The sequence below is a fragment of the Mustela lutreola genome, chromosome 13, assembly GCF_030435805.1.
Source record: "Mustela lutreola isolate mMusLut2 chromosome 13, mMusLut2.pri, whole genome shotgun sequence".
Classification (NCBI taxonomy): domain Eukaryota; kingdom Metazoa; phylum Chordata; class Mammalia; order Carnivora; family Mustelidae; genus Mustela; species Mustela lutreola.
In genome coordinates this window covers 84,657,862-84,683,927 of record NC_081302.1, presented here as the reverse complement: position 1 = coordinate 84,683,927, position 26,066 = coordinate 84,657,862, and the positions used below count along the sequence as shown (strand labels likewise).

The window sequence follows — 26,066 nt, the reverse complement described above, 5'->3', positions numbered from 1 at the left end:
AGCACAGAACTGATGCAAGGAAACTGTGGGACAAAGCTCGAAAGAGGTATCAGTTGGATCCACACCATGGAGGGAGAAGGTCTAGAAAGACTCATTTTGTTTCCTGAATAGATAGTAATTAGTTCATATGGTTCAAAAAAGCCCAAAAAGGAACCAGGTGAAAAGCCTCCCCATCCCTGTTTCCTAGCCCCCAATTCCTCCCTGTGAAGACAGCTCCATCATTTTCATTTGTCTCTGGTCCATGAAAGGTCTACTTCATATAATGTGTATTTCTGTAAATTTTTTTAGAAGAATGAATGGATATTATTTCTATAATAAGAAAAAAGATAAAACTCCCAAAGTTTGGAATTCTAAGCAATAGAAATGCAGTATAAAATGGTGCTCAAGAGCAGGGACTTTGCCTATAGTCAGAAGGTAAGCTATAGAGGGTACCTGTGTGGCTCAGTTGGTTAAGCATATGCCTTCAGCTTGGGTTATGATCTCAGGGTCTTGGGATCCGGCCCCCATAAGCCTCCTTGCTTAGCAGGAAGCCTGCTTCTCCCTCTCCCTCCCTCTCAATAAACAAATAAAATCTTAAAAAAACAAACAAACCCCCAAAAAGACGTTCTAGGAATGCCATGTACAGCATGGTGACTATATTAGTAACACTATATTTTAAATAAATAAATTAATAATGAAAATTTTTAAAAAAAGGAAGGCAAGCTATAAATCTCAGATCTTATCATTTGGGGACTTCGGACACTTAATTTGTGCCTCATTTCTTCATCTCTCAAATGAAGACAAATGTAGCACCTCCCTCAGAGTTCTTCTGAGGATTAAATAATCACCAGTAAAGTGTTTAGCATAATTCTGGTATAATACTGAATAGATGAAGGGTATTATTCAGATTAGAGGAAAGCCATTATAATTAATGAAAAATAATAAAGCCTTAAGAGTAAAGATTTTACATCAGTGGCTATTAACTCTTTGGGGCACACATACTGCTCTGAAAATCAGATTATCTTGGTATGAATGGGGTACTTTAAAAACTATATGTACCCACAACTTTGCATATTATCTCCAAATTCATAAATTCTCTGAAGTCTTGGACTTTGGGTTAAGAACATCAAATCTAAATAACTGTAAGTAGAAATAATTATTATAATTCAGACTTTTCATTGTTGAATATAAAAAAGGATTATTTTATATTAGCCATCATTTACTGAAAATTTATTATTATATGCCAAGATCTACACTAAATGCATACATCTCATTTAATTAAATATTTCTACTAACCCAAAGATGGTTCAGATGGTTAAGTATCTGCCTTTGGCTCAGGTCATGATCCCGGAGTCTTGGGATCGAGTATCACACTGGGTTCCCTGCTCAGTGGGGAGACTGCTTCTCCCTCTGCCTCTCTCTCTTTCATGAATAAATAAATAAAATCTTAAAAAAAAAAAAATTCTCTCTCTTGCTCTCCCTTTGCCCTCTACCACTTACACTCTCTCAAAAAAAGCCCCCCCAAAAACCAACAAAATAAGGAAACAAGTTAGTGACTCTCCCTACACTAGTAATGGAAAAGCTAGGGTCTGGCTTGAAATTCATATTTTTGTTATGTACACCAATGTATTAGTCATGCAAAAAAGAATAGTATTAAGTGCATGAAAAAAATAAAAGTTAGTCGAATACCCTCCTCCTCAAATCTTGTACAAATGTAGTCACGTTCCTTAGCTACAACTTGCACGTAAAGGTAAAACTCCTCTTATTTCCCCTTGGAGTTCAGCAGCATAGTGGGTTCTAGAACCAGAGCAACTAGATTTAAATCCATTTTTCCACATATGACAAGTTATAACCTCTCTGTGTCTCAGTTGCTACTGAAGACAGTAGCATTTACTTCACAGGGTTGTTATGAAGTTTAAATGAGTATGTGTGGAACACCTAGGTGGCTTAGTGGGTTAAGTTTCTGCCTTTGGCTCAGGTCATGATTCCAGGGTCCAGGGATCAAATCCCACATCAGGCTCCCTGTTGCCTTTCCCTCTGCCTGCTTGTGCTCTCTCTCTGACAAATAAATAAATGAGTATGTGTAAAACATTCAGAACAGAATAATTATTAGCTATTATATTATCCCATATTTGAACAAAACTCATGAGATACATAGTATATAACTTAAAACAATTTCCTATACTTAAGTGACTACAGTGGCCACTCATAAATTCATTCCTATTGTAAGACTGTCTCCCTAAAAAAAGGGAAGTGCTGCAGCAGTCACCTGTCCACGTAGGCAGTGGGAGAGTGGAAATACCACATCTTTGGAACCAGATTAACCTGAGTTCAAATTTTGGCTCTCTTGAGTATTGGTCTTAAAACTTGACAGGATTCTTCTCCCTTGTGTCTTTTACTCCTCTCCATTCTAAGTTAGCGCATTCTTGTTTTTTTAAAAATGACTCTGTGATGACACACAATATTTAAATTCAGACGAGAATTTCTAAACGATGGTTTGCTAAGAATAACAAGTGACATTTTTAATGATGAGGTTCAATTGGAAAAAAAAAATGCAGAGAAAACAGGCTCACAGTGAGCCTCTTAAAAAAAATCTGTATCAATAAATGTACATGTGTGTGTATATCTGAAATACCACAGAAGATACAGAACACAGGAAAATCTTGTTCTTGCAGATGTTATCTGTAGCAATCACAATATCCATTTAACTGTCAAATCATGCAGATGTATCTTGGAAGAATTAACCATATTTTAAAAATTCCTTGGAAAGGAAAGCTTAAGACTGATTTTTCTTACTCCTTGAAGCTGATGTGGTGTAGATAGGTAAATCCCTTGCTGCTCTTCTCAAAATTTCTTGTTGTCTTTCTTGGCTGAATTCCTTTTCATAACGTTCCTTTTCAGAATTAGACAAGTAGAACTATAAAAAGAGAAAACTATTAATTCTTTTCAATCTCATAAACTATCATGTTTAGAAAAACAGTTTCATCCTGAACAGAAAAAATACTAAAACATTTTCTTCTATGAAGGCAAAACTTATTTTCAAATTAAAGAAGTGAAACTGAGTATATTTAAAAACTTCATACCTTTTTATGATAGATTGAAAAATATTTGCCCTCTATATTAATGATGGGAAAAAATATGAACTAGAAAATTTTGCATCTTTGTATTTTACAGAAAAATTAAATACCCCCCCAACCAAAAAGGGCTTAATACATATATTTTCTATTAGTAAAAATTTTGATGTTTGAAAATTAGTGTCGAGAAATTTTTAATTTTTGGAAGGATGTCCAAGAGTCACTTGGTTTGAGTAAAACATTAAACCATAGGCACAGGATCCAGCTATGTTCTACTCAAATATATCAATGAGCTTTTACTTCTTTGTTTTAGCTTTTAAAAAGCTAACCAATAGGAATACTTCCTGTAAAATTATAAAGTATTGTCAAGGCAAGCAGAGTCTCCTTTTCTCAAAGAGTAATTTCTTCATGGAGTTATTTCTTGTTTCCATTTCTTAAGTTTTTATTCCCATAGTGTGGCCAGCCTCCAGTTCATTTCTTAAATAGCATTTTCCTTATAAAGAACTTGTTTATAGTTGCTCCTCTTGTCGTCATCCTAGCATCTCAAGGGGCCTCAGTTTTATGTCTCTAATTTCATGTAAACAGAAGCTTTCAGTCTCTTTTAGTCTTTACTTCACAGAATTTCCTTTTAAACTAAAAATGGCTTGAGATTTTTCTTGATCATGTCCTATATTTTAACTGTACTGTTTCTCAATTTTTTTCAATTAAAAGCAAGGTTTTGCTTGAAAAGTCCTAAAGAGTCATGAATGGAGTTTTTATATTCAAGTATTTCATCCTGCCTGCTAACTCCCTACCAAAGCTTTCCATACTCTTGATGCCTCATCATCAGTAATAACAGTATTAGTTTATCAGTGCAACCTATCCTATGCCACACAAGGCAACAGTTTGGCATAGTAGAAAGAGCTCTGGACTGAGGAAACTGTCATACCAAGAGGCTCAGAGAATTTTCTAAGATTGCACAGAGAGCTGATATTGGCAGAGCTGATATTAAAATGCAAGTGTTTTGAATTTTACTCTAGTATGCCTCCCTCCATATTGCTAATGTAAAATAACTGTTCTGGCTTTTTACAGACTGTTACTCTAACCTGACCAAACACCACAATTTAGGATGTAGAAGAGTCTATTTAGGTTACCTTGTCTGTTTCCCACAATCAAATCTTGATGGCATAAGAAACCCCCAAATTACTTCTAAGGCATGAGAAGTAACACAGGCAAACAGAACAGAAAGATGTCAGAAAAGTTTCCCATAATCTTAAGTTGAGATCTTAGACATCACTTACATAACTTCCCAGGGAGGTAGGAACCTTCAGACAAAGTTTCTGAGATCCACTCTCTCGTGAATACTTCCAAGGACTGAAATACTTCCCTACTTAGCAAAATGGCCTATTCTCTTTTAAGAGAAGTGTAACTTTAACTTGTTTGAATTAGAAGTTCTTCCCTGACATGAAGTGTCCCTGAAGCATTCACAGTAGAGTATAAGAATCATTTGGTATAATGATAAGTACATATATGGATAGGAAATGTTTCAATCAAATTTTACAGTTTCCTTGTAAAATCTGAACAGATTTCACATAGGGCTGTCCTATTTCTAGCCTGTGGTAGTATCCCAGCCTCCATATCATTACTTTTCCTTAAGGACTAATGTTATAAATTATGAAAAACTTAAAATGATAATCTTAAGAGCCACCAGAATTTTAGATGAGGAATGGACCAAAATTTAAAATGGATTAGACTTAGGAAATTATTACTACACATCTAGTTTTCATTAAAAACTACAAAACAGAATTCAAACTATGAAATGCCATCATCTTAAATTCAGTGTTCAGATGGTTCAATTCAAATATATATTAGCTACCAATTAAGAACTTGGCACTGCTCTGGGTAATAGGAATCCATAGAATCAATACAGTCCTGCCTTCAAAAGCACATTTCTTATAGTCCAGTAGGAATGCTAGCTATGTCAATAAAGAAATACAACTTACAAATAATAGTACAATGTGTTACCAGGTATGATAAAAGCTTCCTTATGAGGGTATAGGGACTATCAATGAAAGTCTCTTGGAGAAAGTGGTACCTACGCTGGGCTTTGAAAGGTAAACAGGAATCTTCCAGGAAAACAAGGAGGGAAAGAGAATCTTGGTAAAGGAAGTAGCATACAGAAAGCACAAAGATGTGAATATAATGGTATAGTCAGTGCAAAATATTACTTGACTATCAAGTTCCAGGAAGAAGCAGTGGAGATGAAGTTAGTTAAGATTTTAGTTCATGAAGGGTCTTGTGAGCATGACCTTTATCTTAGAGCTGACTGGCAACCTCTGAAGGATTACCAGAGAAGTGATGGGGCCATAATTTCTTTTTGATAGTGATAGTGATAAGTGACAGTGATGGAAGATGCCTGCCAGCTCTTCACATACTGCTTCCCTCTTACCATTCACTCATTCACATATTAGCAATCTGCCTCTTACATACAAGATTGGAATCTAAGCAATGGGGATACAGCAATAAACAACAAAGATGCTTCCTTCAAAAAGCTAATACTTTAGTGAAAGAGATACTTTGAAAAGTCTTGGTTTAATAATGCCACTTCCTCAGAGATGTCTTTGACCATACTACCAAAGTAGTTTTTTCCCCTAATAGTTTTTACTGTTATAAATAAATAAATGTTCATTTATTCTAAAAGTACCTAAACTTATCACAATTTATAATTACTTTGTTTGTTTACTTGTCTACCATCTGTCTCTCCTTTTAAAATGTTTAGGATCATTCTTTTTTGTTCTTTTTATTCCCAGAGCCTAGCACAGTCTGTCAAACAGCAGGTGCCAAGTACTTGCTGGTAAAAGATGAAAAATATACCCATATTTATAACTTAACTTCCTTAAAAATGTAGAGTTTTTGCTATTCAGACTCAACCAGTTTCCCTGGGTCTGATTCCCAAGTGTTGCTCTAACCTCTCAGCTCACAGAGTCCTTTTATTACGGTTACTTTAGGAGCTACTTCACAGCTTTATAATTACTACAAGGAGCTATCTCAGCACACTGGAAGGTTATTTAGAAAGAGAACCATAAAATCCTGCTCTTTCTTGTCAGTGCAGCTTAACTTAGCTGTCCCTTGATGATTTGATAATTAACTCATTCAATAGTGAACAGCCACTATGTGCTAAATAGTGGGGAGAGGGATGTAGTGCAGGATACCATAAAAATGATCCCTGCCCACAAAAAACTGACAATAAGATGGTGCATACAAGTCAAGAGGCAATTAAGAAACTATATGGTAGGTTCTATGATGGGGAAGGCAAGAGCATGCCATAGCAGGGCCACTCGACACAGGCCTGGGTAATCAGCTGAACTTCTAGGAATAGAGGAGCATGAAGGATGAAGTGGATGTAAAGGCTTAAGCCCTCAGCTGAATGCTGAATGGATGCAATATGACAAACAACAACCAAAATAAATAAATAACATTTAAATGGCACTTCCTAAGTGCAATGTATTCTTCTGGGCACTTTACATATATTATTAAGTGTATATCATTATTATAAATATTACTAACCACATATATTATTATTTTTTAACCATATATATTAACTTAGTCAATACTTCCAACAATCCTGTAAGGTATGTATTACTATCATCCTCATTCTACAGCAGAGAGCTGAGGTACAGACATCTAAGGCAAGTCTCCAAGGCCACATGGCTAGTAAGTACCAGAGGCAGGAGTTGAACTGGGCAGTCTTATGCCAGAGTCTGAGTTCTTCACCTCTATACTATACTGCTTCTCAGAAGTATTAACCAATTGTTTTTATTATACTTTTTAAAAGTTTATTTATTTAAGTAATCTTTACACCCAACATGGGGCTCAAATCCATGACCCCAAGATCAAGAATTGTATTCTCTTATGACTGAGCCACCAAGGCACCCCTCTTTTTCTATTTTTTATTTCCCATAACAAGAAGTATTTACCTCCATTCATGCTATGTTTTCAATAGCCATCACTAGTTGTAAGTAATTAAATAAAATTAGTTCCTTTTCAACTTGGAGCTTAAGACATAGATGGCAGTTTGAGGGGCGCCTGGGTGGCTCAGTCAGTTAGGCGACCAACTCTTGGTTTCAGCTCAGGTCATGATCTCATGGTCGTAAGATTGAGCCCTGTACTGGGCTCAGCGTTTGGCAAGGAGTCTGCTTCTCTCCCTCTGCCCTCTCCTGCTACCATGCATGTGCTCTCTCTCTAAACATAAATCAATCTTAAAAATAAAAAAAGATAGGGAGGGCAGTTTGTAACATAACTTTAAGAGTTGACTAATTATTACCAAATGTCTGATGAATATATTTTAAGAAACATAAAGTCGGATTGATAATTTCACTACCCCTTAAAACAAAAGCACCCAATAGAAAAAAAATGTGCAAAAGACTGTTTGGCATTTTCTACTTAATGCTGAATGTACACACAAAATATGATCCAGCATTCCAATCGGAGGTACCTACTATATACATATATATGTATATGTAGCTGTATATATAATTATATGTGTGTACACATATAATTATAATACATATATATACACATTTATGTACAGATGTATATATGTAAGTATATACATAGGTATATGCAATAGAATGTTTATAGCAGCCCTCTTTGTAACAGCCTTACACTAGAAGCCACCCAAATGCCCCTGCCCATCAACAGCAGACCAGTTAAATAAACTAATATTTACTACAACTGAATACCAAACAATAAAGAGAATGAGTGCTCCACAAGTACATGCAACAACATGGATGAACATGCAAACAGAATGTTAATGAAAGAAGCTAGAGACACAAACACACAGAGTATATGATTCCATTTATGTAAAGGCAAAACCAGGCAAAACAAACTGATGCTATTAGGAGGCAGGAGAGTGGGTTTGTGTGGCTGAAAGGGAGCATGAGGAGGCTTATAAGATGCTGGTAATGTTCTGTTTCTTCAACTTGGTGGTGGTTGCTCAAGGGTGTTAGGTTTGCAAAAATCCATCAGGTGTACACTTACATATACTTCTCTGTATATATATTTCATAAAAAGTTAAATGGAAGTTGATATTATTTTAAACATATGGTCTATAATTTTTAACAAATTTTGATGAATTTTGTATGAGTAGAAATAATTATCATCATCTAATATTTGATTGCCAACCATGTGGCAGGTACTGTGTTAAAAGCTTTATGTGAATGAATATCACTTAATCCTCACAAACATCTTACAGAAATAGGCACTATTGTTAGCTCCATTTTCCAATAAGAAAATGGAAGCTCAGAGACATTAAGTAATATGTTAGAGCAGAAAATTAAACTCAGATAATCCTACAACCAGAGGGTACATTCTTAGCCATCTAATTATACCAGATTTCATTAGTTATGTGAAGGCAAGAGACACATCCTGGTCTTAAAACTTACTCTACATAAATATTCACATTATTTTCCCAATGGAACCGCAAATTAGAAGAAACACTAGTCATATTAAAGAATAACAAACAATAGCCTCGACAATTTCTTTCCCACAATTAAAACTTTCTCTAGTTGCAGCATATTTCTTTAGGCCTGAGAAAATATGTTAAGGTGTCCAAATATACACTCTACTTTTCTAACTCAATTTTGTCCCTTAAGATTTTTTAGTCCAGTAAAAAAAGGATGTCTTTAAAACTAAATAGCATGGCAGAAAAATACCAGTACTAAGTAAAGTATGATCGGTCTTTTAGTGTGCTAAGTCAGTGGGTTGTATCTGAGACCAGGCTGATGACTCACATTCACAATGTGGAGTCACCAAGCAAGTTCATAAACAGAAACAGAACAAATGCATTATGTAGTAAAGTTTTAACAAAGGTAACACAGGGCAAATAATTCCATAATTAGCTACAGCATTTGGTAATTTACCAACATTAAATTTACCTCTTTGGAAGGGGAAGCGGGAGATGTGAAAATTGTCATCCAATAGGACCATACAAACATAACAAAGAACAGATGGAAAGCCACAAGGTAAACAACGGCCTTTCCTGGTAAATAAAAACAAATAACATTTCATTGAATCCTGGTGAAAACAGGAAAAAGCATAACATTAAAACACAATATTTAGGGTCAGGAGGCTTAATCCAATAAATACCTTAATTAAAACCTACCGAAGACATCAAATTTATAAACTCCTTTATCTGAATGACCTACCATTACAAATATGAAGAAACATTGAGTTCCTGTATTTAAGGGTTATCAGCCTGGTTTATAAGTAAAGACTATAATCTGGATTTGATATTATTGAACTGCTGAACATTCAAGTTGAAACACCTCCTTCACTCACTAAATTTCAAGCTCTTCCTACCAGTTTTTAAATGACTTAAAAATTATTTAAGACAGTGCTCACTTCAGCAGCATATATACTAAAACTGGAACGATACAGAGAAGATTAGCATGGCCCCTGCACAAGGATGACACGCAAATTCACGAGGCTTCCATACCTTTTCCAACACCAAAAAAATTTATTTAAGACAGATTCCATCACCATGAACATTAAATTCAAGGAACTACAAACTGAAAGTAATAAAGGATGTTCCCACCACTGTGAATAATGAGTAATCTAAAAAACTTAGTTCCTGGATTAACCAGAAACATTATGCTAGATTTCATCTCCTTTCAACATAGGCTAATGAAAAATTTTTAGCCATTTAAAATTTCTGCAATAACTGTTTCACAAGTGGATTAGTGTAAACATTTTAACATCTTTAACTCCAAATATTAACTCATTACTGATATAACTTAGAGCTTTTTGTTGTGTTCTATAGTTTTTTTTTTTTTTTTTTTTGAAAGAAGCAGGACTGGTTTCTATAGGAAGAAAGATCTACCAGGTGCTTAAATTTTTTCTTTGGAATGAGGCACATACAAATCCACTGAAGAAAACAAAGCAGACACAAGCTTCGAAGTTTGAAATTCTACTCATTTTTTAAGCTCAGATCAAATATTACTTCTTGCGCATAACCCTTCTCCATTACTTTTAGAATTCATTACCTCTTTATACTATACTGCCCCTCAATATGCTCAGACTTCAAATAAAGCACTTAATTTGTTTTATTAAAGTTAGTTGCTTAATATTGATGACCTAATACACGCAAAACATTTAAAATAGTGCCTGGCACATAATTAATCCTTAATAAATACTGGCCATTTTAAAAAAGTAATCTCTACACCCAACTGGGGTTCAAACTCACAACGCTGAGATCAAGAATCACACGCTCTATTGACTGAGCCAGTCAGGCACCTCAATACTGACCACTATTATTATTAATATCCAAGAACCTTTCCTCTCAAAACTACCCAAGAACCTTTCCTCTCAAAATCTGGTTCTTTTTGCATGTTCCGTATTACCATGTTTCCCAAGTTTAAGGAATCATAAAAGTTTTCACTGGTCCACAGTGAAATGAGAGACACTAAGAACAAGGTAGTTAAGTTTTTATAAAGCTAAGATGTATTCAATTCAAAGTATTATCCTTCCTTTCATCTGAGGTTATTTCTCCTTTCACTTTTGGTTTTAAAAAATGTTCTTTTTAAATAAAATAATGATTAAAAAATCAACTTGTTGGGCACCTGGGTGGCTCAGTGGGTTAAGCCACTGCCTTCGGCTCGGGTCATGATCTCAGGGTCCTGGGATCGAGTCCCGCATCGGGCTCTCTGCTCAGCGGGGAGCCTGCTTCCTCCCCTCTCTCTCTGCCTGCCTCTCTGCCTGCTTGTAATCTCTCTCTGTCAAATAAATAAATAAAATCTTTAAAAAAAAAAAATCAACTTGTTGGACCCAGCCTTTTCTTTAACAATTACACTGGGGGTCATATGGTCTAAGAGAACAGAACTGCAAGTCCCACAGGAAGCCAGGGCCCAGTAACTCTTCACATTGCACAACTAATCAACACAAAGCTCCTCAAATTCTAGTTCCTCTCTCATTATTTTCACTGCCAGTGTAACAGCTCATAAACTGTTGCTTAACTCGTTTGATCACTGCAAAGGCAACTGGTCTTCCTCCCTCCAGTCCATCTCAATGGCCAGTATAAATGTGTTGTTCATAGTTTTCTACTCCACCTTGGCTGTGATATTCCTGGGCAATAACTCCATGTGTATAACTCATGACTGATGAATACACTATAAAACACTGGGACTTCCTGGTACCATATTTGACCACAGCTAATCAAATCACTACTTCCACCTACCAAAGGCCTATTAGAAGGTATATAATGATGTCGACCTTATTTCTAACCCTCACTGTAGTCCTGTAAGGTATTCTTTTAGTTTACAAATGTGAAAACTGAGGTGCAGAGAATTTAATATCCTGCCCAATGTCACTTAGTAAATGATAAAATCAGGATTCAAACCCATATCTGCTTGATAAAAACCGAAGGTTCTTTTCATTATGTCATACCTAGAAGTATCTTTTCCTCCATTTTACTCATCATCTTAGTCGTCACATCTTATTTCAGAGCACATATCTGATACCAAGACAAAATCCTTACCAAAACTTCCTTCTATCTTCAAATTTGCTTTCTTTTCATGTCCACTAAAGCTGATTATCATCCTCACTGAAAATTTTGGCTTCTCAAAATCTGCATTCTCTACTGTCTCCATTCCCTCCAGGGTGAACCTCATGATCTACTTAATGGATTCAAAATCATTCCTTCATTTGATCTTCTTTTGGAAAAGTATACTGGAGCTCAGTCTCCTACCGTTATATGAACACTGAGGTCATTTACCGAGTTTGCAATACTATTTTCACCTAGTTCACTTCACTTTTTAAAATTTTTGCCTGGCCCCCATATTAAATCAAGTTTGTCAATCCTCATCTGTAGTCTATTGTAGAGCTTCAAGATAAATGGTAACCTTGAGGTACTTTAAACTTCTTAATCATTTAGTTATTTACAACTAAGGTCAGCATATTAAACAATATACTTAAAAAATATTTTTTAAGACATTTAAAATATTTTTAGAGTATTTCTGCTCTCCATAGGTCCAAAAACAAAATGGGTGTCTGCTTTAAAAAAATCTTAATCCTCAGTTAAAAAAAAACTGATAAATCTCTTAGCATCATGCCTGGAATGTAGTAAGTACTTAACCAATGGAAAATATCAAATTATAATGTAAAGAATAACAAGAAATACTGCTTTTACATGAATTTGAAATAATGTTAATAAGAAAACTTCTGATCACATATATATGCTATAAACCACTGGTTAGAAATAATAGATAAAGGGGTGCCTGCCTGGCACAATCAGCTGGGAGGATGACTCTTGGTTTCAGCATGCGTTGTTATCTCAGAGTCCTGGGATCAAGCCTGTGTCAGGTTCTGTGCTGAGCACGGAATCTACTTGAGGTTCTTCCTCTCCCTCTCCCTCTCCCACTCATGCATTCTCTCTCTCTCTCTAAAATAAGTGAATAAATCTTAAAAAAAGGAAGTAATAAAGTTGATATAGCTAAAAGTGCAGCACATATTACAAAATAAAAATACTATGAACAACAAAAAAAGTGATAAAAGCTTAGTTAATGAAACAAATTAAATCAAAGCAAAAAAAAAATCTGAATCTACAAATCAAAAAATCTGATTAAAAAATCACCTGTAAATGAATTTAAAAAAACAAACAAAAAAGCAAACAACTTCGTCAAAAGACTCTTTGAAAGACATGGGGAAAACAGCTCTAAGAAATAATGAGAAAAGTTAGATGTTCCTTCATAAGTACTTCAGAAATTCTCTGCTTTCTGTATATGTATTTTCACATACAAAAAACAGTTTTGATTTAAAGGGAGAAAATCAATCCTACCAAGAATGAGTCTATATTTATTCCTCCTCAACCCTGGCTAGAATTGAGAAATCAGATTCAAAGGCAACTTGAGATTTACATACTTAATGCCTAATTATTTCCAATAAGAATAAATATTAATTAATGATTTCTAACCATTCAACTGTTTTAGAAATCCCCTGGATTTTCATATCTCAAGTCAAATTTCATTTTTGAAATTTAATCTCAACAGACTTAATACTTTCTTTTAGCTTGGTGAAATTCTGAGCAATGAATTTTTCCCTCTAGGCATTATCTCATTACCTAGTCCTTATAAAAAGTAGGATTCCCTTTCAAAATGAACTAGTAATACAGTTTACAAATTTACAGTCTGGTTATTTTGTTAAATATCTGTGAGTAGTAATGTACTATTTTTAACAAATATATAAAGAAGAGAACCATTGATAAAATTTAGGCATCATGAAACAAAATCTGCTCCTCAATCCTAGCTAGAACTGGTATTAAAAACATTTGAATCACTACTATCAAGCATTCTGAAGAATATACAAGGCATACATATGTACATAAATATATTAGAGAAGTTTGGGTGCTAGATGCCTTACAAAATAACAGCTATTTTAATTGATATAAATAACACAAATGAAAATATATTGAATAGGAATAAATACAATACTAGACCTCTTTTTAATTAACTTTAAAAACACATTTTCTTTCTGAAAACAAAAACACATATAGCCATCACTAAATAAAAAGCATGTGGATCACAATTAGGATATCATAAGTATTCTACTTAAATTGAGACTTAAAGTGTCTTACCATTTTCTCCATTTCCAGAGAGGGTAACTAGAATAGAAGAAAAATAGTGAATAAATAATATACTTTAGAACATTTTGTACGTACATTTTATTTCAGATTGACTACTCTTCTTAATATCACTTTCAGAAAAATAAAATTTAGTTATAAAATGTAAACACTAATGCAAATCCAGGACTGCACTTAAAAAATCCTAAAAACACTAAAATGCCAAACATAAAATTTTTATCAACACTGCAATCACATTAAAATTTTTTCAGACCCTTGTTAACTTTAAGTCTATCAATATGGTTATAGTTAGGTTTCCTTTAGCTCTTTCCTTATTGCCCTACAGAATGAATAGGACTTTCATCTATGGTGCTCATGTCATCAGTCTGTGATGTACCTCACCAAACTTTGTAAGATCTTACACTCAAGACAACTTGTGTTTTTCTATAGAAAAAAGTACAGAACTTATCCATGTAATTTTTAGAGTGTTTTTTATTCCTAGCCCAAGACCCTGGGAATTGCTATTTATCCTTTCTCTCCAGATAGTCCTAACGGCCTCTAGATCCTATTAATTCTACCTATGCTCTTCAAATCTGTCATCTACTCTCAATTTGTCTCACTGCCTTATTTCAGGCTCTCCTCAAACGTAATAGCTTAAAGAGACTTTCTTTTTTTTAAAATTATTTTTATTAACATATAGTGTATTATTTACCCCAGGGGTACAGGTCTGTGAATCATCAGGCTTACACATTTCACAGCATTCACCATAGCACATACCCTCCCCAATGTCCATAACCCCACCACCCTCTCCCTACCCCTCCACCCCCCAGCAACCCTCAGTTTATTTTGTGAGATTAAGGGTCTTTAAAGAGACTTTCAACTATATAAGCTTAATACACCTCATTATAGCAAATCCGATGGCTAAATACACTTCAACACCTCCCAGTCACTTACAGAATAAAGTTCAAAATCTTCAGGGTAGCAACTATAGTGCCTCTATGATCTACAATCTGTCTACCTCTCCAATCTGTCATTTGCCTATACCTGTGGTTCAATTATCCTGAACAAATGGCAGTTTCCTTAATGCAACAAGCAGTTTTATGGGTGCTATGCCTCCCCTACTCATCCTCCAAGGTCCAGTTTAAATAGTCACCTCTGTAAAACTGTCCTGAGTCCCTCTTTAGGCAAAGTACTCATTTATATCGCCACTGTTCATTCTTCCATCTCTACTATGCCACCTCTTTTTTTTTTTTTTTTTTTTTTTTTTGGTGCAATTACTTGGTAATATGTCTGTCTCACCCTACTGGACTACAAAAGTGTGGAATCCTGTCTTAGAATAACAACAACTTAGGGATGTCTGGGTGGCTCAGTGGGTAAAGCCTCTGCCTTCAGCTCAGGTCATGATCTCAGGGTCCTGGGATCGAGCTCCACATCAGGCTCTCTGCTCAGTGGGGAGCCTGCTTCCCCTCTCTCTCTGCCTCCTTGTGATCTCTCTGTCAAATAAATAAATAAATAGATAGATAGATAGATAGATATCTTTTAAAAAAATTTTTTTAAAAAGAATAATAATTCTAATAGTTATTATTAGCTCTATTTGACAGATAAGTAAGCTAAGGCTCAAAATAATTAAATGACTTGCCTAAGGTCACAGAACTAGTACATGCAATGTAGACAGATATCTGAGCTCAAATCTACCTGGACTTGTGTTCTTTCCTATAGTGTCTCTCACCTTATTCATTGTTTTAGTTCTAAAGCCTGGCATACAGTAGCAATGCTTCAGAAATGTTTGTTAATTCGATAACCGTTTTGGACTAAAATCTGTTGATAAAACAGAGGAGTACCCAGACGCTTCCTTAATAAAATAAAATTTATCTACTTCAATCCCCAAACCAGCAAAATTTAATGAGAAACACTCAGAAAGTAGTCCCACTAATGGTTAAGAAATAAAATAAGCAAGTTCATGATTTTTTTTTTTTAAAGCATTGTTTTAGAGAGGCATAGGACTTCTTCTCAATCTATCTCAGGTCAGCAGGCAGGTCCCCTCTGGCCTCACAAAGCATTTCCCATTTATGCTAATATACATTAAAAATATAATTTTCAATATTGCCATGCTGTAAAATGATTGGGAAACACTATACAAGGTACACAATTCTGAGAAATACATTAGTGGTATAAAAATGGAAAAGAAGCAAATATATCACTATTTGCAAATTATAAGACTATATGCCTTTATAGTCAAAGAAAACCACTGAAAAACTATTATAAATAAGAGGTGGTAGTGGTATACTGAAATCAATAGCTTTCCAGTAAACATGCAATCACTATATAGAAATTGTAACTGAAGTTTTATTTATATATATATATTTTTTTTTTCTTTCTAAAAGATTTTATTTATTTATTTGACAGACAGAGATCACAAGTAGGCAGAGAGGCAGGCAGAGAGAGAGAGAGAGAGAGGGGGAAGCAGGCTTCCTGCGGAGCAGGGAGCCCGATGCGGGGCTTGATCCCAGGACCCTGAGATCATGACCCGAGCCGAAGGCAGCAGCCCAAACCACTGAGCCACCCAGGCGCCCCTGAAGTTTTATTTATAAAGCCACCTAAAAAGATAAAATTCCAGAGACAGAATTAAGAATTGAGCAAGATCTACACAAGAGCTCTGCACAAGGCCCTCGCTGATACCACATGGGGAAGGATGCATTATCATTGCCTGGGGGGGGGGGGGGTAATGGAAGTCTACCCACTGCCTAGGCCTTCACCTTCTCTGACACCACCCCAGTAGGAAAGTGGGGAGATACAAGAGTAGTGCCTTGTTACAGCTGAGCAAGGGGCAAGTCTAAGCTCATACTCAGCCTCTGCTGGAGAAAGTGAGGACAGAGTGCCATTTTTCCAATGTTTCTGGCTGAAGTAGGGCAGTCACTGTCTAGTTTGGTCTTGCTATAAGATGCTTCTTTCCTGACTGACTAAAGAAAACCAGCCTTTCTTGGGGCTTTTCATCTGTGCTCTTTGGTACTTCCAGGTTGCCAGCTTCTCTAGCATGCAGGATAGGATATATGAGGCAAAAAAGAAAACCCAGGGAATTCACCACCATTACCATTTCTCAGGTACCAAGGTCCCCAGATGATCTGCCTTTCTCTCTCCATGTGTCAAAATTGTCTTATGCTTGCTTTATGCATAATATCCAAAGATTTTAGTTGTACTTACCAGAAAAAATAGGAAGAGTATGTATTCACTTGTCCTGGAACTGGAAATTCTAATTAACAAATTGTTCTTTTACTGCTGAATAGTATTCTACTGTATGGAGGTACCACAACGTGTTTAGCTATCTACCAACTGATAAGGCATTTGCTTTCGTTTTTTGCCTATTATATATAGTCCTGCACAAGCCGTTGGGCGGACATATATTTTCATTATTGGGGTAAATATATAGATATAACATTGCTGGATTTATGTTTAACTTAATCAGAAACAGCCAAACTTTTTTCACAAGTTGTTGTATTGTTTTACATTCCCACCAAAAATGTATGAGTTACAGGTTGTTTCACATCTTTATCACACTTGGAACTGTCGATCTTTAAATTTTTAGCTATTCTAAAAAATATACAGTGATATCTCATTATGATTTTGTGTTTTCTTAATGACCAATGATGTTGAGTATTGTTTCACATGCTTATTGGCCATCTCCACACCTCTTCTTTGTGAAGTTGTGTGTTGAAATTGTTGGCTACTTTTTAATCATTATTTCCTTATTATTGAATTGTGGGCTCTTTATATACTCTAGATATGGTCCTTTAACAAATATATTCTGCAACTACTTCCTTCTAGTCCATATTTTGTTTTTTCATTTATTTAGCACTGAGTTTTGAGGAACAGAAAATTTAATTTTAATGAGGTCCAATTTATCAATTTTTTCTTTTATGGTTCACATTTTGTGTCCTTTTTGGGAAATCTCTGCCAACCAAAAGACACAAAGAATTGCTCAGGTTTCCTTTTAGAAGTTTTAGAGGTTTTACATTTAGGTATGTGATCTATTTTAAAAGCTGATTTTTGAAAATATGGTATAAAGGGTTGAGATTACTTTTATTGTATATAGATGGCCAATAGTTCCAATATTGTTAGCTGAAACTCCTTTCTCTACTGAATTGCCTTGGAACTTTTGACAAAAATTAAACTAATATGTGCAAGGGTTTATTTCTGAACTCTTTTCTGTCCTATTGATGTTTATATCTATTCTTATCCCAATACTACAGGATTTGATTACATGTAGTTCTTAGCAAATCTTGAAATCAGATAGCGTGAGTCCTCCAATTTGCTCCTTTTCAAAGTGTATTGGCTGTTTTAGGTCTTTTATATTTCCATTTAAATTCTAAGCTTATCTAACTGATTTCCTTTAAAAAAAAAAAATGCCTGCTGGGATTTTATCTGGGATTGTGTTGATTCCCTAGATCAATTCAGAAAGAACTGACATCTTTACAATAATCAGTCTTCCATTCCATAAACACAGTGTATCTCTTCATTTCAGATTTTATCTCATCAATACACAAAACCGTGTATGTATTTTGTTAGATTTATTCCTAAAGTAGTTGTTTCTGATGATTTTTGTGTTTAAAAAATTTCAGTTTCTAATTCTTATTAGAAATATAACTGAGTTTTACTGATCTTGTATCCTGTGAACTTGTTAATAAATTCACTTATTAGTTTTTAGTTGTATTTTTGTGTATTCTCTGGAATTTTCTACATAAATTATTTATGTTAATAGTTTTAATCCCTTTACTATCTATGTATGTGCATAACACATACTTTTTTTTAAAAGATAAAACATCTTATGAGTTCATACTATTAATTCAAATTTAAATTTGCAAAGTTTTTATCATTCATCTTTTAATTGTATGGTTTTTTTGGTTTGTTTGTATTTTTGTTTTTCTTACCACTGAGAATCCTGTTCTCAAGGACAGAAAGGATGAAGAATTAGAACATCATATTCATTTTTTTTCTTTTTGTTTTTACAGCTTCAAAAATGGGTAGGTATAATATAACAGATTTTATTCACTTTCTTTATCCCATCTTGCCTACCCAACAGCCTCAATAATGAGACCAATATGATTACTGAAAATATGATTATTTAAGTAATTTTTTACATTGTTGTCTATTTTGTAACAGCTATACTATAGCTACTTTGTTAGATCATATATCCATTACCAACTATAGCCTGTCTTCCTTATTACTATTACTCATAGGTCTAAGGTCTACAAGAACATACATATTTAATGTTCATATCAGAGTTAAGTTGACATCTCTGTAGTCACCCTGGTTGTCTAAAACTCATTCCCATTCTCTAGCAAACTAGTTTTGTTGTAGATACTCAAGTTGTTGAATGTTTTTATGCAGTGATTTGGGGAGACTCAAAAATAACGCACCATTACCATCTCCTTAGAATCTCACAGGACCGTTCCTTTTTAAAAAGAACAGGCCAGATGTCTTGTTTCTTTTTGGTGTCCTTGACTTCATCCTCTGACCCCTACCCCAAACTCCTTTTCCTATTATTCCACTCCAAGTCTAAAGGCTTGAATGTAATTAGAGGGTGAGAATGGATAAGAATACTCACGTATAAACAGGTATAAAGTATTCTGGGCACTGTTCAGCATATGGGGAGATACATTATTTAGGTTTGTCACTATCAGCGATGCTACATTTCAATCACTTAAGGTGGTGACCACCAGGTCTCTCCTTTGTAAAAGTACATTTTCCACTTTAACAATCATAAAAAAAAAAAATCAAAGTTTTTTGTGGGGTAAAATGTCAGCAGTATGTGAATATCTTCTTCCCCAAAAACTTTTCACCCAACGGTTTTAGCATCGACCAATAATCCTCCTGAATCAATTATTTTGTATAATTTGAAAATCACCATGAAAAACCCTCTATTATTTATTTCTACATTTTCAAGCTGGCATTCTTCTGTAAAGAGCTCTCAACTACTTCCTAAAAAGGCAGCACAAAAACTTAATTATTTCCCTCTAATTACCCATTTCCAGAATGGGATGCTGGAAATGGGTAATTCAACTCCACTCATAGCAAATAAATTTAAATGTTTGTTTTTGGATATCAATAGGGAAACTTATGGATTTTTATTTATCTAATGTGCATTATCAACTACACTCATTCTTTTTTTTAATAAAGATTTTATTTATTTATTACAGAGAGCGAGCGAGCATGAAGCGGGGAGGGTCAGAGAGAGAAGCAGACTCGCTGCTGAACAGGGAACCCAATGTAGGACTCGATCCCAGGGCCCTGGGATCATGACCTGAGCCGAAGGCAGATGCTTAAATGAGTGAGCCACCAGGCACCCTAATGTCTCATCTTTGGTCATTGCTCTTTCAACTGACTCTTGTATCCTCCTGAATCAACTCCATTAAGTCTTAGAGCACTTCCCTGCTGTCTAGCACAAGAGATCCCAGGCTCACTTTATATTTTTCCCCACCTCCAGACCTGAAATTAGCCATTTCTCCAAGGGGCATTGGTTGTTGTGTGTTTTTTTTTTTAAGATTTTATTTATTTATTTGACAGAGAACACAAGTAGGCAGAGAGGCAGGCAGAGAGAGAGAGAGAGAGAAGCAGGCTCTGCACTGAGCAGAGAGCCTGATGCAGGGCTTGACCCCAGGACCCTGGGATCATGACCTGGGCCGAAGGCAGAGGCTTTAACCCGCTGAGCCACCCAGGCGCCCCCCCCCTTTTTTTTTAAAGTAGGCTCTACCTCCAGTGTGGGGCTTGAACTCATGACTCCAATATCAAGAGTCATGTGTTCTCTGGGCTGAGGCAAACAGGTGCCCTGCATCTGCTTCCTCTTAATGATATTTAGAAACCAACCACTGAACACCAGGGGTGCTCATAGCTACTGGAGTTTCAGTGCTTTTAAGGCCTTTGGGATGACAGTAGTAGTATTGTATACCTATTTATATTCACATGATGCTTTAAATTAGAATAGAACATTATAAAGTTTCTATTTCTTAGGCATTATATTTGTATCTTTTTGCATTTACATACAATGAAAATCTTAGTTCCTAATTAATTTACTTATTCAGTTATCCTAAAGTATACCTAAAATAGTTTAAACACTGCGTACCAATTTAAGTTTTCTTTGCAGTTTTAAAATTTTGTTTTGTTTTGGCTTTAAACTGTATCCCACTAAGGAGTACAATATTCAAAAGTCACTTGAAATAATTCTTTCCTCTATGTATAGTACCAACTTCACATAAAATTAAGTTCATTTGTTTCATGATTCCAAATTTTACATTTGCTTTTCCTTCTGTTTTATATATTTTTTGAATATATAAAAAGTATAAATGGTTTAAAAGTCAAAACTATATAAAAAGGTACTCGAAAGGCCTAGCTTTCTTTTCTTACCTTCTCACCCAAGGTAATCATTTTTATTAGTTTGCTTTATCCTAATTCTTTCTGCAAAGTAAATAAACGTATTAAATAAAATATTTCTAATTTCTTCCTTTATATACCTATTCCACACTTTGTTTTTCTCACCACACCTTAGACATTACTGCACATTAGTACATAGAGACAATCACTGTTTTAAAGCACTGCACAGTACTCCATTGTGTGGGTGTTCCGGTTATATAATCAGGCCTCTATGATAGACATTTGGGTCATCTCCAATCTCTACTGCTATAAACAATGTGGCAATGAATAACCTTATACATGTGTTGTTTATTTGTGGAAGTTTATTCTCAGTGTAGATTCCTAATGTGAAATTACTGGACCAAAAGTTAATTTGCCTGGTTTTCCCAAATCCCTGTTATAGAAGTTGTACCATTTTATACTCCTACAGCAATGCATCAGACTGCCTGTTTCTCCATCGTCTATCCAATAAAGTGCTTCCAAACATTTTGTTTGGAATGTAATTCCAAATTTGGGATAATTTTACTTTGCATGTTCTACAGGAGAGTAAGCATCTTTTCATGTGTTTTATGAGATATTCTTACTTGTTGTTTTTGTAAATTGTTTATGTCACTTTTCCATTTTTTCTGTTGGGCTTTCCTCACTCCCTGGTTTAAGATCATCCACACATGTTTCTTTGTAGTATTTGAATGATTTTGTTTTTTACATGCATATGTGGTCCATTGTGAAATTGCAGATTGCAGCGTGGGAAAAGTATCAGATAAGCCTGAAAAATCTGGTGGTACCAGAAAGTAAGGAAGGAATAAATGATAGGAACATGTCAAAAGGATACAGAAACCAAACTGAAGGGGCTCCTACTGGCCAAATCTGGGACAATTTGAGCAATAAATGATAGATCATAATCCATAAAAAATAGAATCCACAATAGCATGCAGATGTAAATGAATGACTGAAGAGGGAAAGCTCTTCCTTACAGTGGAATTCTAACTATAAAATGTAGACAAAATCATAGAATTAGAAAAATTACTATTTGACAACCCAAACAATAATAACTGTTTCAAGCAAGAATCCTTAATAGATGCTAAAAAGAGTAAGTTCAAGTAATCAGGAACAGATTTACGGAGTCTCAAAGTATTTCCCCACAAAGACACTTGTCTCAGGTTGGGTTCTCTGGAATCAGATGCTGAGAGAGTTTGGGGTATGAGCTATGTACTAAAGGGAAATCTAATTGCAGTGCAGGCTTATCAAAATCTTGGCCAACTTGCAGAGAGCTCTAAAGCAGCCAGGCCCCTTCTCACTCAGGCACTGAATGCGGGCTGGCACAGGAAGGGTGTGACCTTGGGGGAAAGTTAGTCATGTTGATAGAGCTAACAGCTAAAAGCTGTCCACTGACTGTACTTGCCACAATTGAGCAGCAAGTCCTTCCATGAAGGATCTGTGTGGTACATCTGAGTCTATCACAATACCTAATAATCACAAAGAAAAAATCATACCTTTGCAGAATGGAGAAACTTGGTGGATACCACCTGAAATGGTGACTGAAGTTAACAGTCCTAGAAATGGTACATTCAATGATGGAGCATTACTTTTGTGGTATTTTTGCTAAAAATGTATACTTTGAATCTAATCACGAGGAAACATCAGACAAACCTAATGTGAGAGACATTTTACATAAGAAGCCTGTACTCTTCAAAATTGTTACGGTCACAAGAGAGAAGGCAACAATGAGGAACTCTTTCGGATTAAAGGACACTAAAGAGGCATGATAACTAAGTGCAGTGTGTGATCACAGGCTGGACTGTGGAGCAGAAGGGATTAGTGGGGCAACTGGTAAAGTCTGAATATGGCTTACAGATTAGAGTAGTATTTTACCAATGCTAATTTCTTGATTGTAATAATTGTACTTTGATCATATAAGAAAATGTTCTTTGTTATAGACTGAATGTTTGTGTCCCCTTCCAAAATTCTTATGTTAAATCCTAATGCCCAATATGATGGTATTGAAGATGGGGCCTTTGGGAGCTGATGAGATCATGAAGGTGAAGCCTTCATAAATTGGATTAGTACCCTTTTATGAGACCTCAGAGAGATCCCCAGTCCCTTCTGCCACCCGTGATGTTACAGTGAAAAGATGGCCATCTAAGAACCAGGAAGTGGGCCCTCACCAGACAACAAATCTGCTGGTGCCCTAATGTGGGACTTCCCAGATTCCAGGACTGTGAGAAATAAGTATCTGTTGTTTATAAGCTACCTGCTCTGTGGTATTCTTTTACAGAAGCTTAAACTGACAGACATTCTTGTTCTTGGGAAATACCACGGAGGTATTTACTGGTAAAGGGACATTATATCTGCAATTTATTCTCAAACTGTTTCAGAGAGAGAATGAACGACAAAGAATGTATACAAATAATATTAGGGAATCAGGGTGAAGGATATATGAAAAGTCTACATATTATTTTTCAAAAGTCTGAAATTATTTAATTTCATTTTTTAAAGATTTTATTTATTTATCTGACAGAGAGGTCACAAGTAGGCAGAAAAGCAGGCAGAATGAGAGGGAGAAGCAGGCTCCCTGCAGAGAGCACAAGCAGGCAGAGCAGCAGAGGGAGAGGGAGAAGCAGGCTCCCTGCTGAGCGGAGAGCCTGATGCGGGCTCCATCCCAGGACTCTGAGATCGTGACCTGAACCAAAGGTGGAGGCTTAACCCACTGAGTCACCCAGTTGCCCCTGAAATTATTTTAAAAGTTTAAAAAAAAAAAAGAAAAGAAGAAAAAATAAGATTTTATCAATTTGTAGTTTATTTTTAGAATATCATATGAGGTATGGACCTGATTTTATCTCTCACCAAATATCTATTCAGTTTTTCCATCTGTTCCTCTATGATTTGAGATGCTACTTTTACTAAGTTTTAAATTTCTAAAATTACTAATTCTGGACATTCTGTTCTGTTCCGTTGGCCAAATGTCTGTCCACACACCATAACATACTATTGTTTTTGTAACAGACTTTATTTTTCAGAGAAGTTTTAGGTTTGGGGCAAAACTAAACAGAAAGTAGACAGTTCTCATAAGCCCCCAACAGTTTTAATTACACAGGTTTTGTGGTTTAAAATGTGGTAGGATAACGTTTGCCTCCTTTCTGACTCTTCTTTTTCAGAGGTTTCCTGATTCTTTCCTGTTTATTTTTCCCTATGACTTTTAGCATCAAATTCTAGTGCCAGAAAAAAGAAAACTTACTGGGAATAGAACTCATTTATACTTTATACTTGGGGAGAAGAGAAATCTTTGTAATGTTGAGTTATTCTATCCATGAACATGAAATGTGCAAGGTCTTTCTACTTGTTCAAGTCTACATTTGCGTTTTTCAAGAATGTTTTCCTCTTACAGATCTAGCATATTTCTTAAGTTTATTTTTAAGTATTTTTATCTTTTTGATGTTACTGGAAACAGAGACTTTTCTTCCACCATGTTTTCAAACATTTTATTATGTATATATAGAAAGTACTGGTTTTTGTTTGCTAATTTTGTATCCTGGTTTTTGTCTGTTAATTTTACTCAATCCTTTTTGTTTAGGTATTCTGTTTATTATTGATCCTCTTGGCTTTCAAGATATACTACCACATAATTTATACATAGAAATGGCTTTCCTCCTCCCCTTTCCTTCCTAGGCTTCTAATTATTTTCTCTTGATTGAATATCGTAATTGATTTTGTTAATACAGTACAAATGTTACACAGCAATGGCATGGTAATAAGCATCTTTTGTTTCTGGTTTTAGTGAAAACTGATCAGGAATTTTGTGTGTGTGCAATTTTGTTCAAAAATCACTTATTCCTATTTTATTAAGACTTTTAAAATTAGGAATAGATGTTGGGATTTTTCAAGTACCTTTTTGTCATCTATAGAAATAATGATTTTTCTTCCATTTATAGAAATAATGATGAATTAATTAACAAAAGGTTAGTAGACGAAATCAGCTATTACCCCTCATATCTACTGGTAACATCACTTTTTTCAGAGGCACAGTCCCTTCAGAACTGATCTGCTCCCCATTCCTCCCCAACACCACTACTGGGAGCTTTGTTCCCAAAGATCAACAACTGTCTAAATCTAAAAGGATTTAAAAAGGTATTTCATGAAAAATAGAATATCATGGCAAAAAAAATGTTTAGAAAAGTACTAGGTTAAGCAGATTTAGATACTTAGTTACAGTAGGGCTTCTTAAAACTTGTAATATGCGTTAAATATTTAGGAATACACTTAACTAAAGACTTGTACTCTGAAAACTATTAAACACTGAAGAAAGAAATGGAAGATGACACAAAGAGAAATGGAAAGACATTCCATATTCATGGGTCAAAAGAACAAATATTGTTAAGATGTCTATATCAGGGACTCCTGGGTGGCTCAGTCATTAAGTGTCTGCTTTCAGCTCAGGTCATGATCCCAGGTCCCGGGATAGAGCCCCACATCGGACTCCCTGCTCCCTGTCGGGCTTCCTGCTCATCAGGAAGCCTGCTTCTCCCTCTCCCACTCCCTCTGTTTGTGTTCCCTCTCTCAAAAAATAAATAAAAAATCTTTTTAAAAAAGTCTATATTACCCAAAGCAATCTACGCATTTAATGCAACCCCTATCAAAATATCAAGGGCATTTTTCACAGAGCTAGAACAAACAATCCTAAAATTTGTATGGAAGGAACTACAAAAGATCCCAAATAGCCAAAATAATCTTGAAAAAGAAAAACAAAACTGGAGATATCACAATTCCAGACTTCAAGTTACATTACAAAGCTGTAGTGATCAAAACAGTATAGTACTGGCCTAAAAATAGACAAATTGATCAATGGGAAAAAAATACAGGGTCCAGAAATAAACTCATTATTATATGGCCAATTAATCTTTAACAAAGCAGAGAAGAATATCCAATGGGAAATAATCCATCCAGCAAATGATATTGGAAAAACTAGACAGCCACATGCAAAAGAATGAAACTGGACCACTTTATTTCATCATAAACAGAAA

At 35.2% G+C, this 26,066-nt stretch overlaps 1 protein-coding gene and 1 non-coding gene across 4 annotated transcripts in view; one reads left to right on the top strand and one right to left on the bottom strand.

Annotated features, from left to right (window-relative positions):
* ZDHHC20 (zinc finger DHHC-type palmitoyltransferase 20) overlaps positions 1-26,066 on the bottom strand; it is a 70,085-nt gene that overhangs the window by 31,769 nt on the left and 12,250 nt on the right. For all 3 annotated transcript variants that reach the window (XM_059143679.1, XM_059143678.1, XM_059143680.1), the window contains exons 2-4: positions 13,660-13,686; positions 8,969-9,072; positions 2,776-2,896 (exon numbers count right to left, since the gene is read on the bottom strand). In XM_059143679.1, the coding sequence (XP_058999662.1) occupies positions 2,776-2,896; positions 8,969-9,072; positions 13,660-13,686 (252 nt within the window). The remainder of the gene's footprint in view (positions 1-2,775; positions 2,897-8,968; positions 9,073-13,659; positions 13,687-26,066) is intronic.
* LOC131814172 (U6 spliceosomal RNA) lies at positions 9,427-9,533 on the top strand. The gene has a single exon (XR_009347173.1). It is a non-coding gene; the product is annotated as a U6 spliceosomal RNA (small nuclear RNA).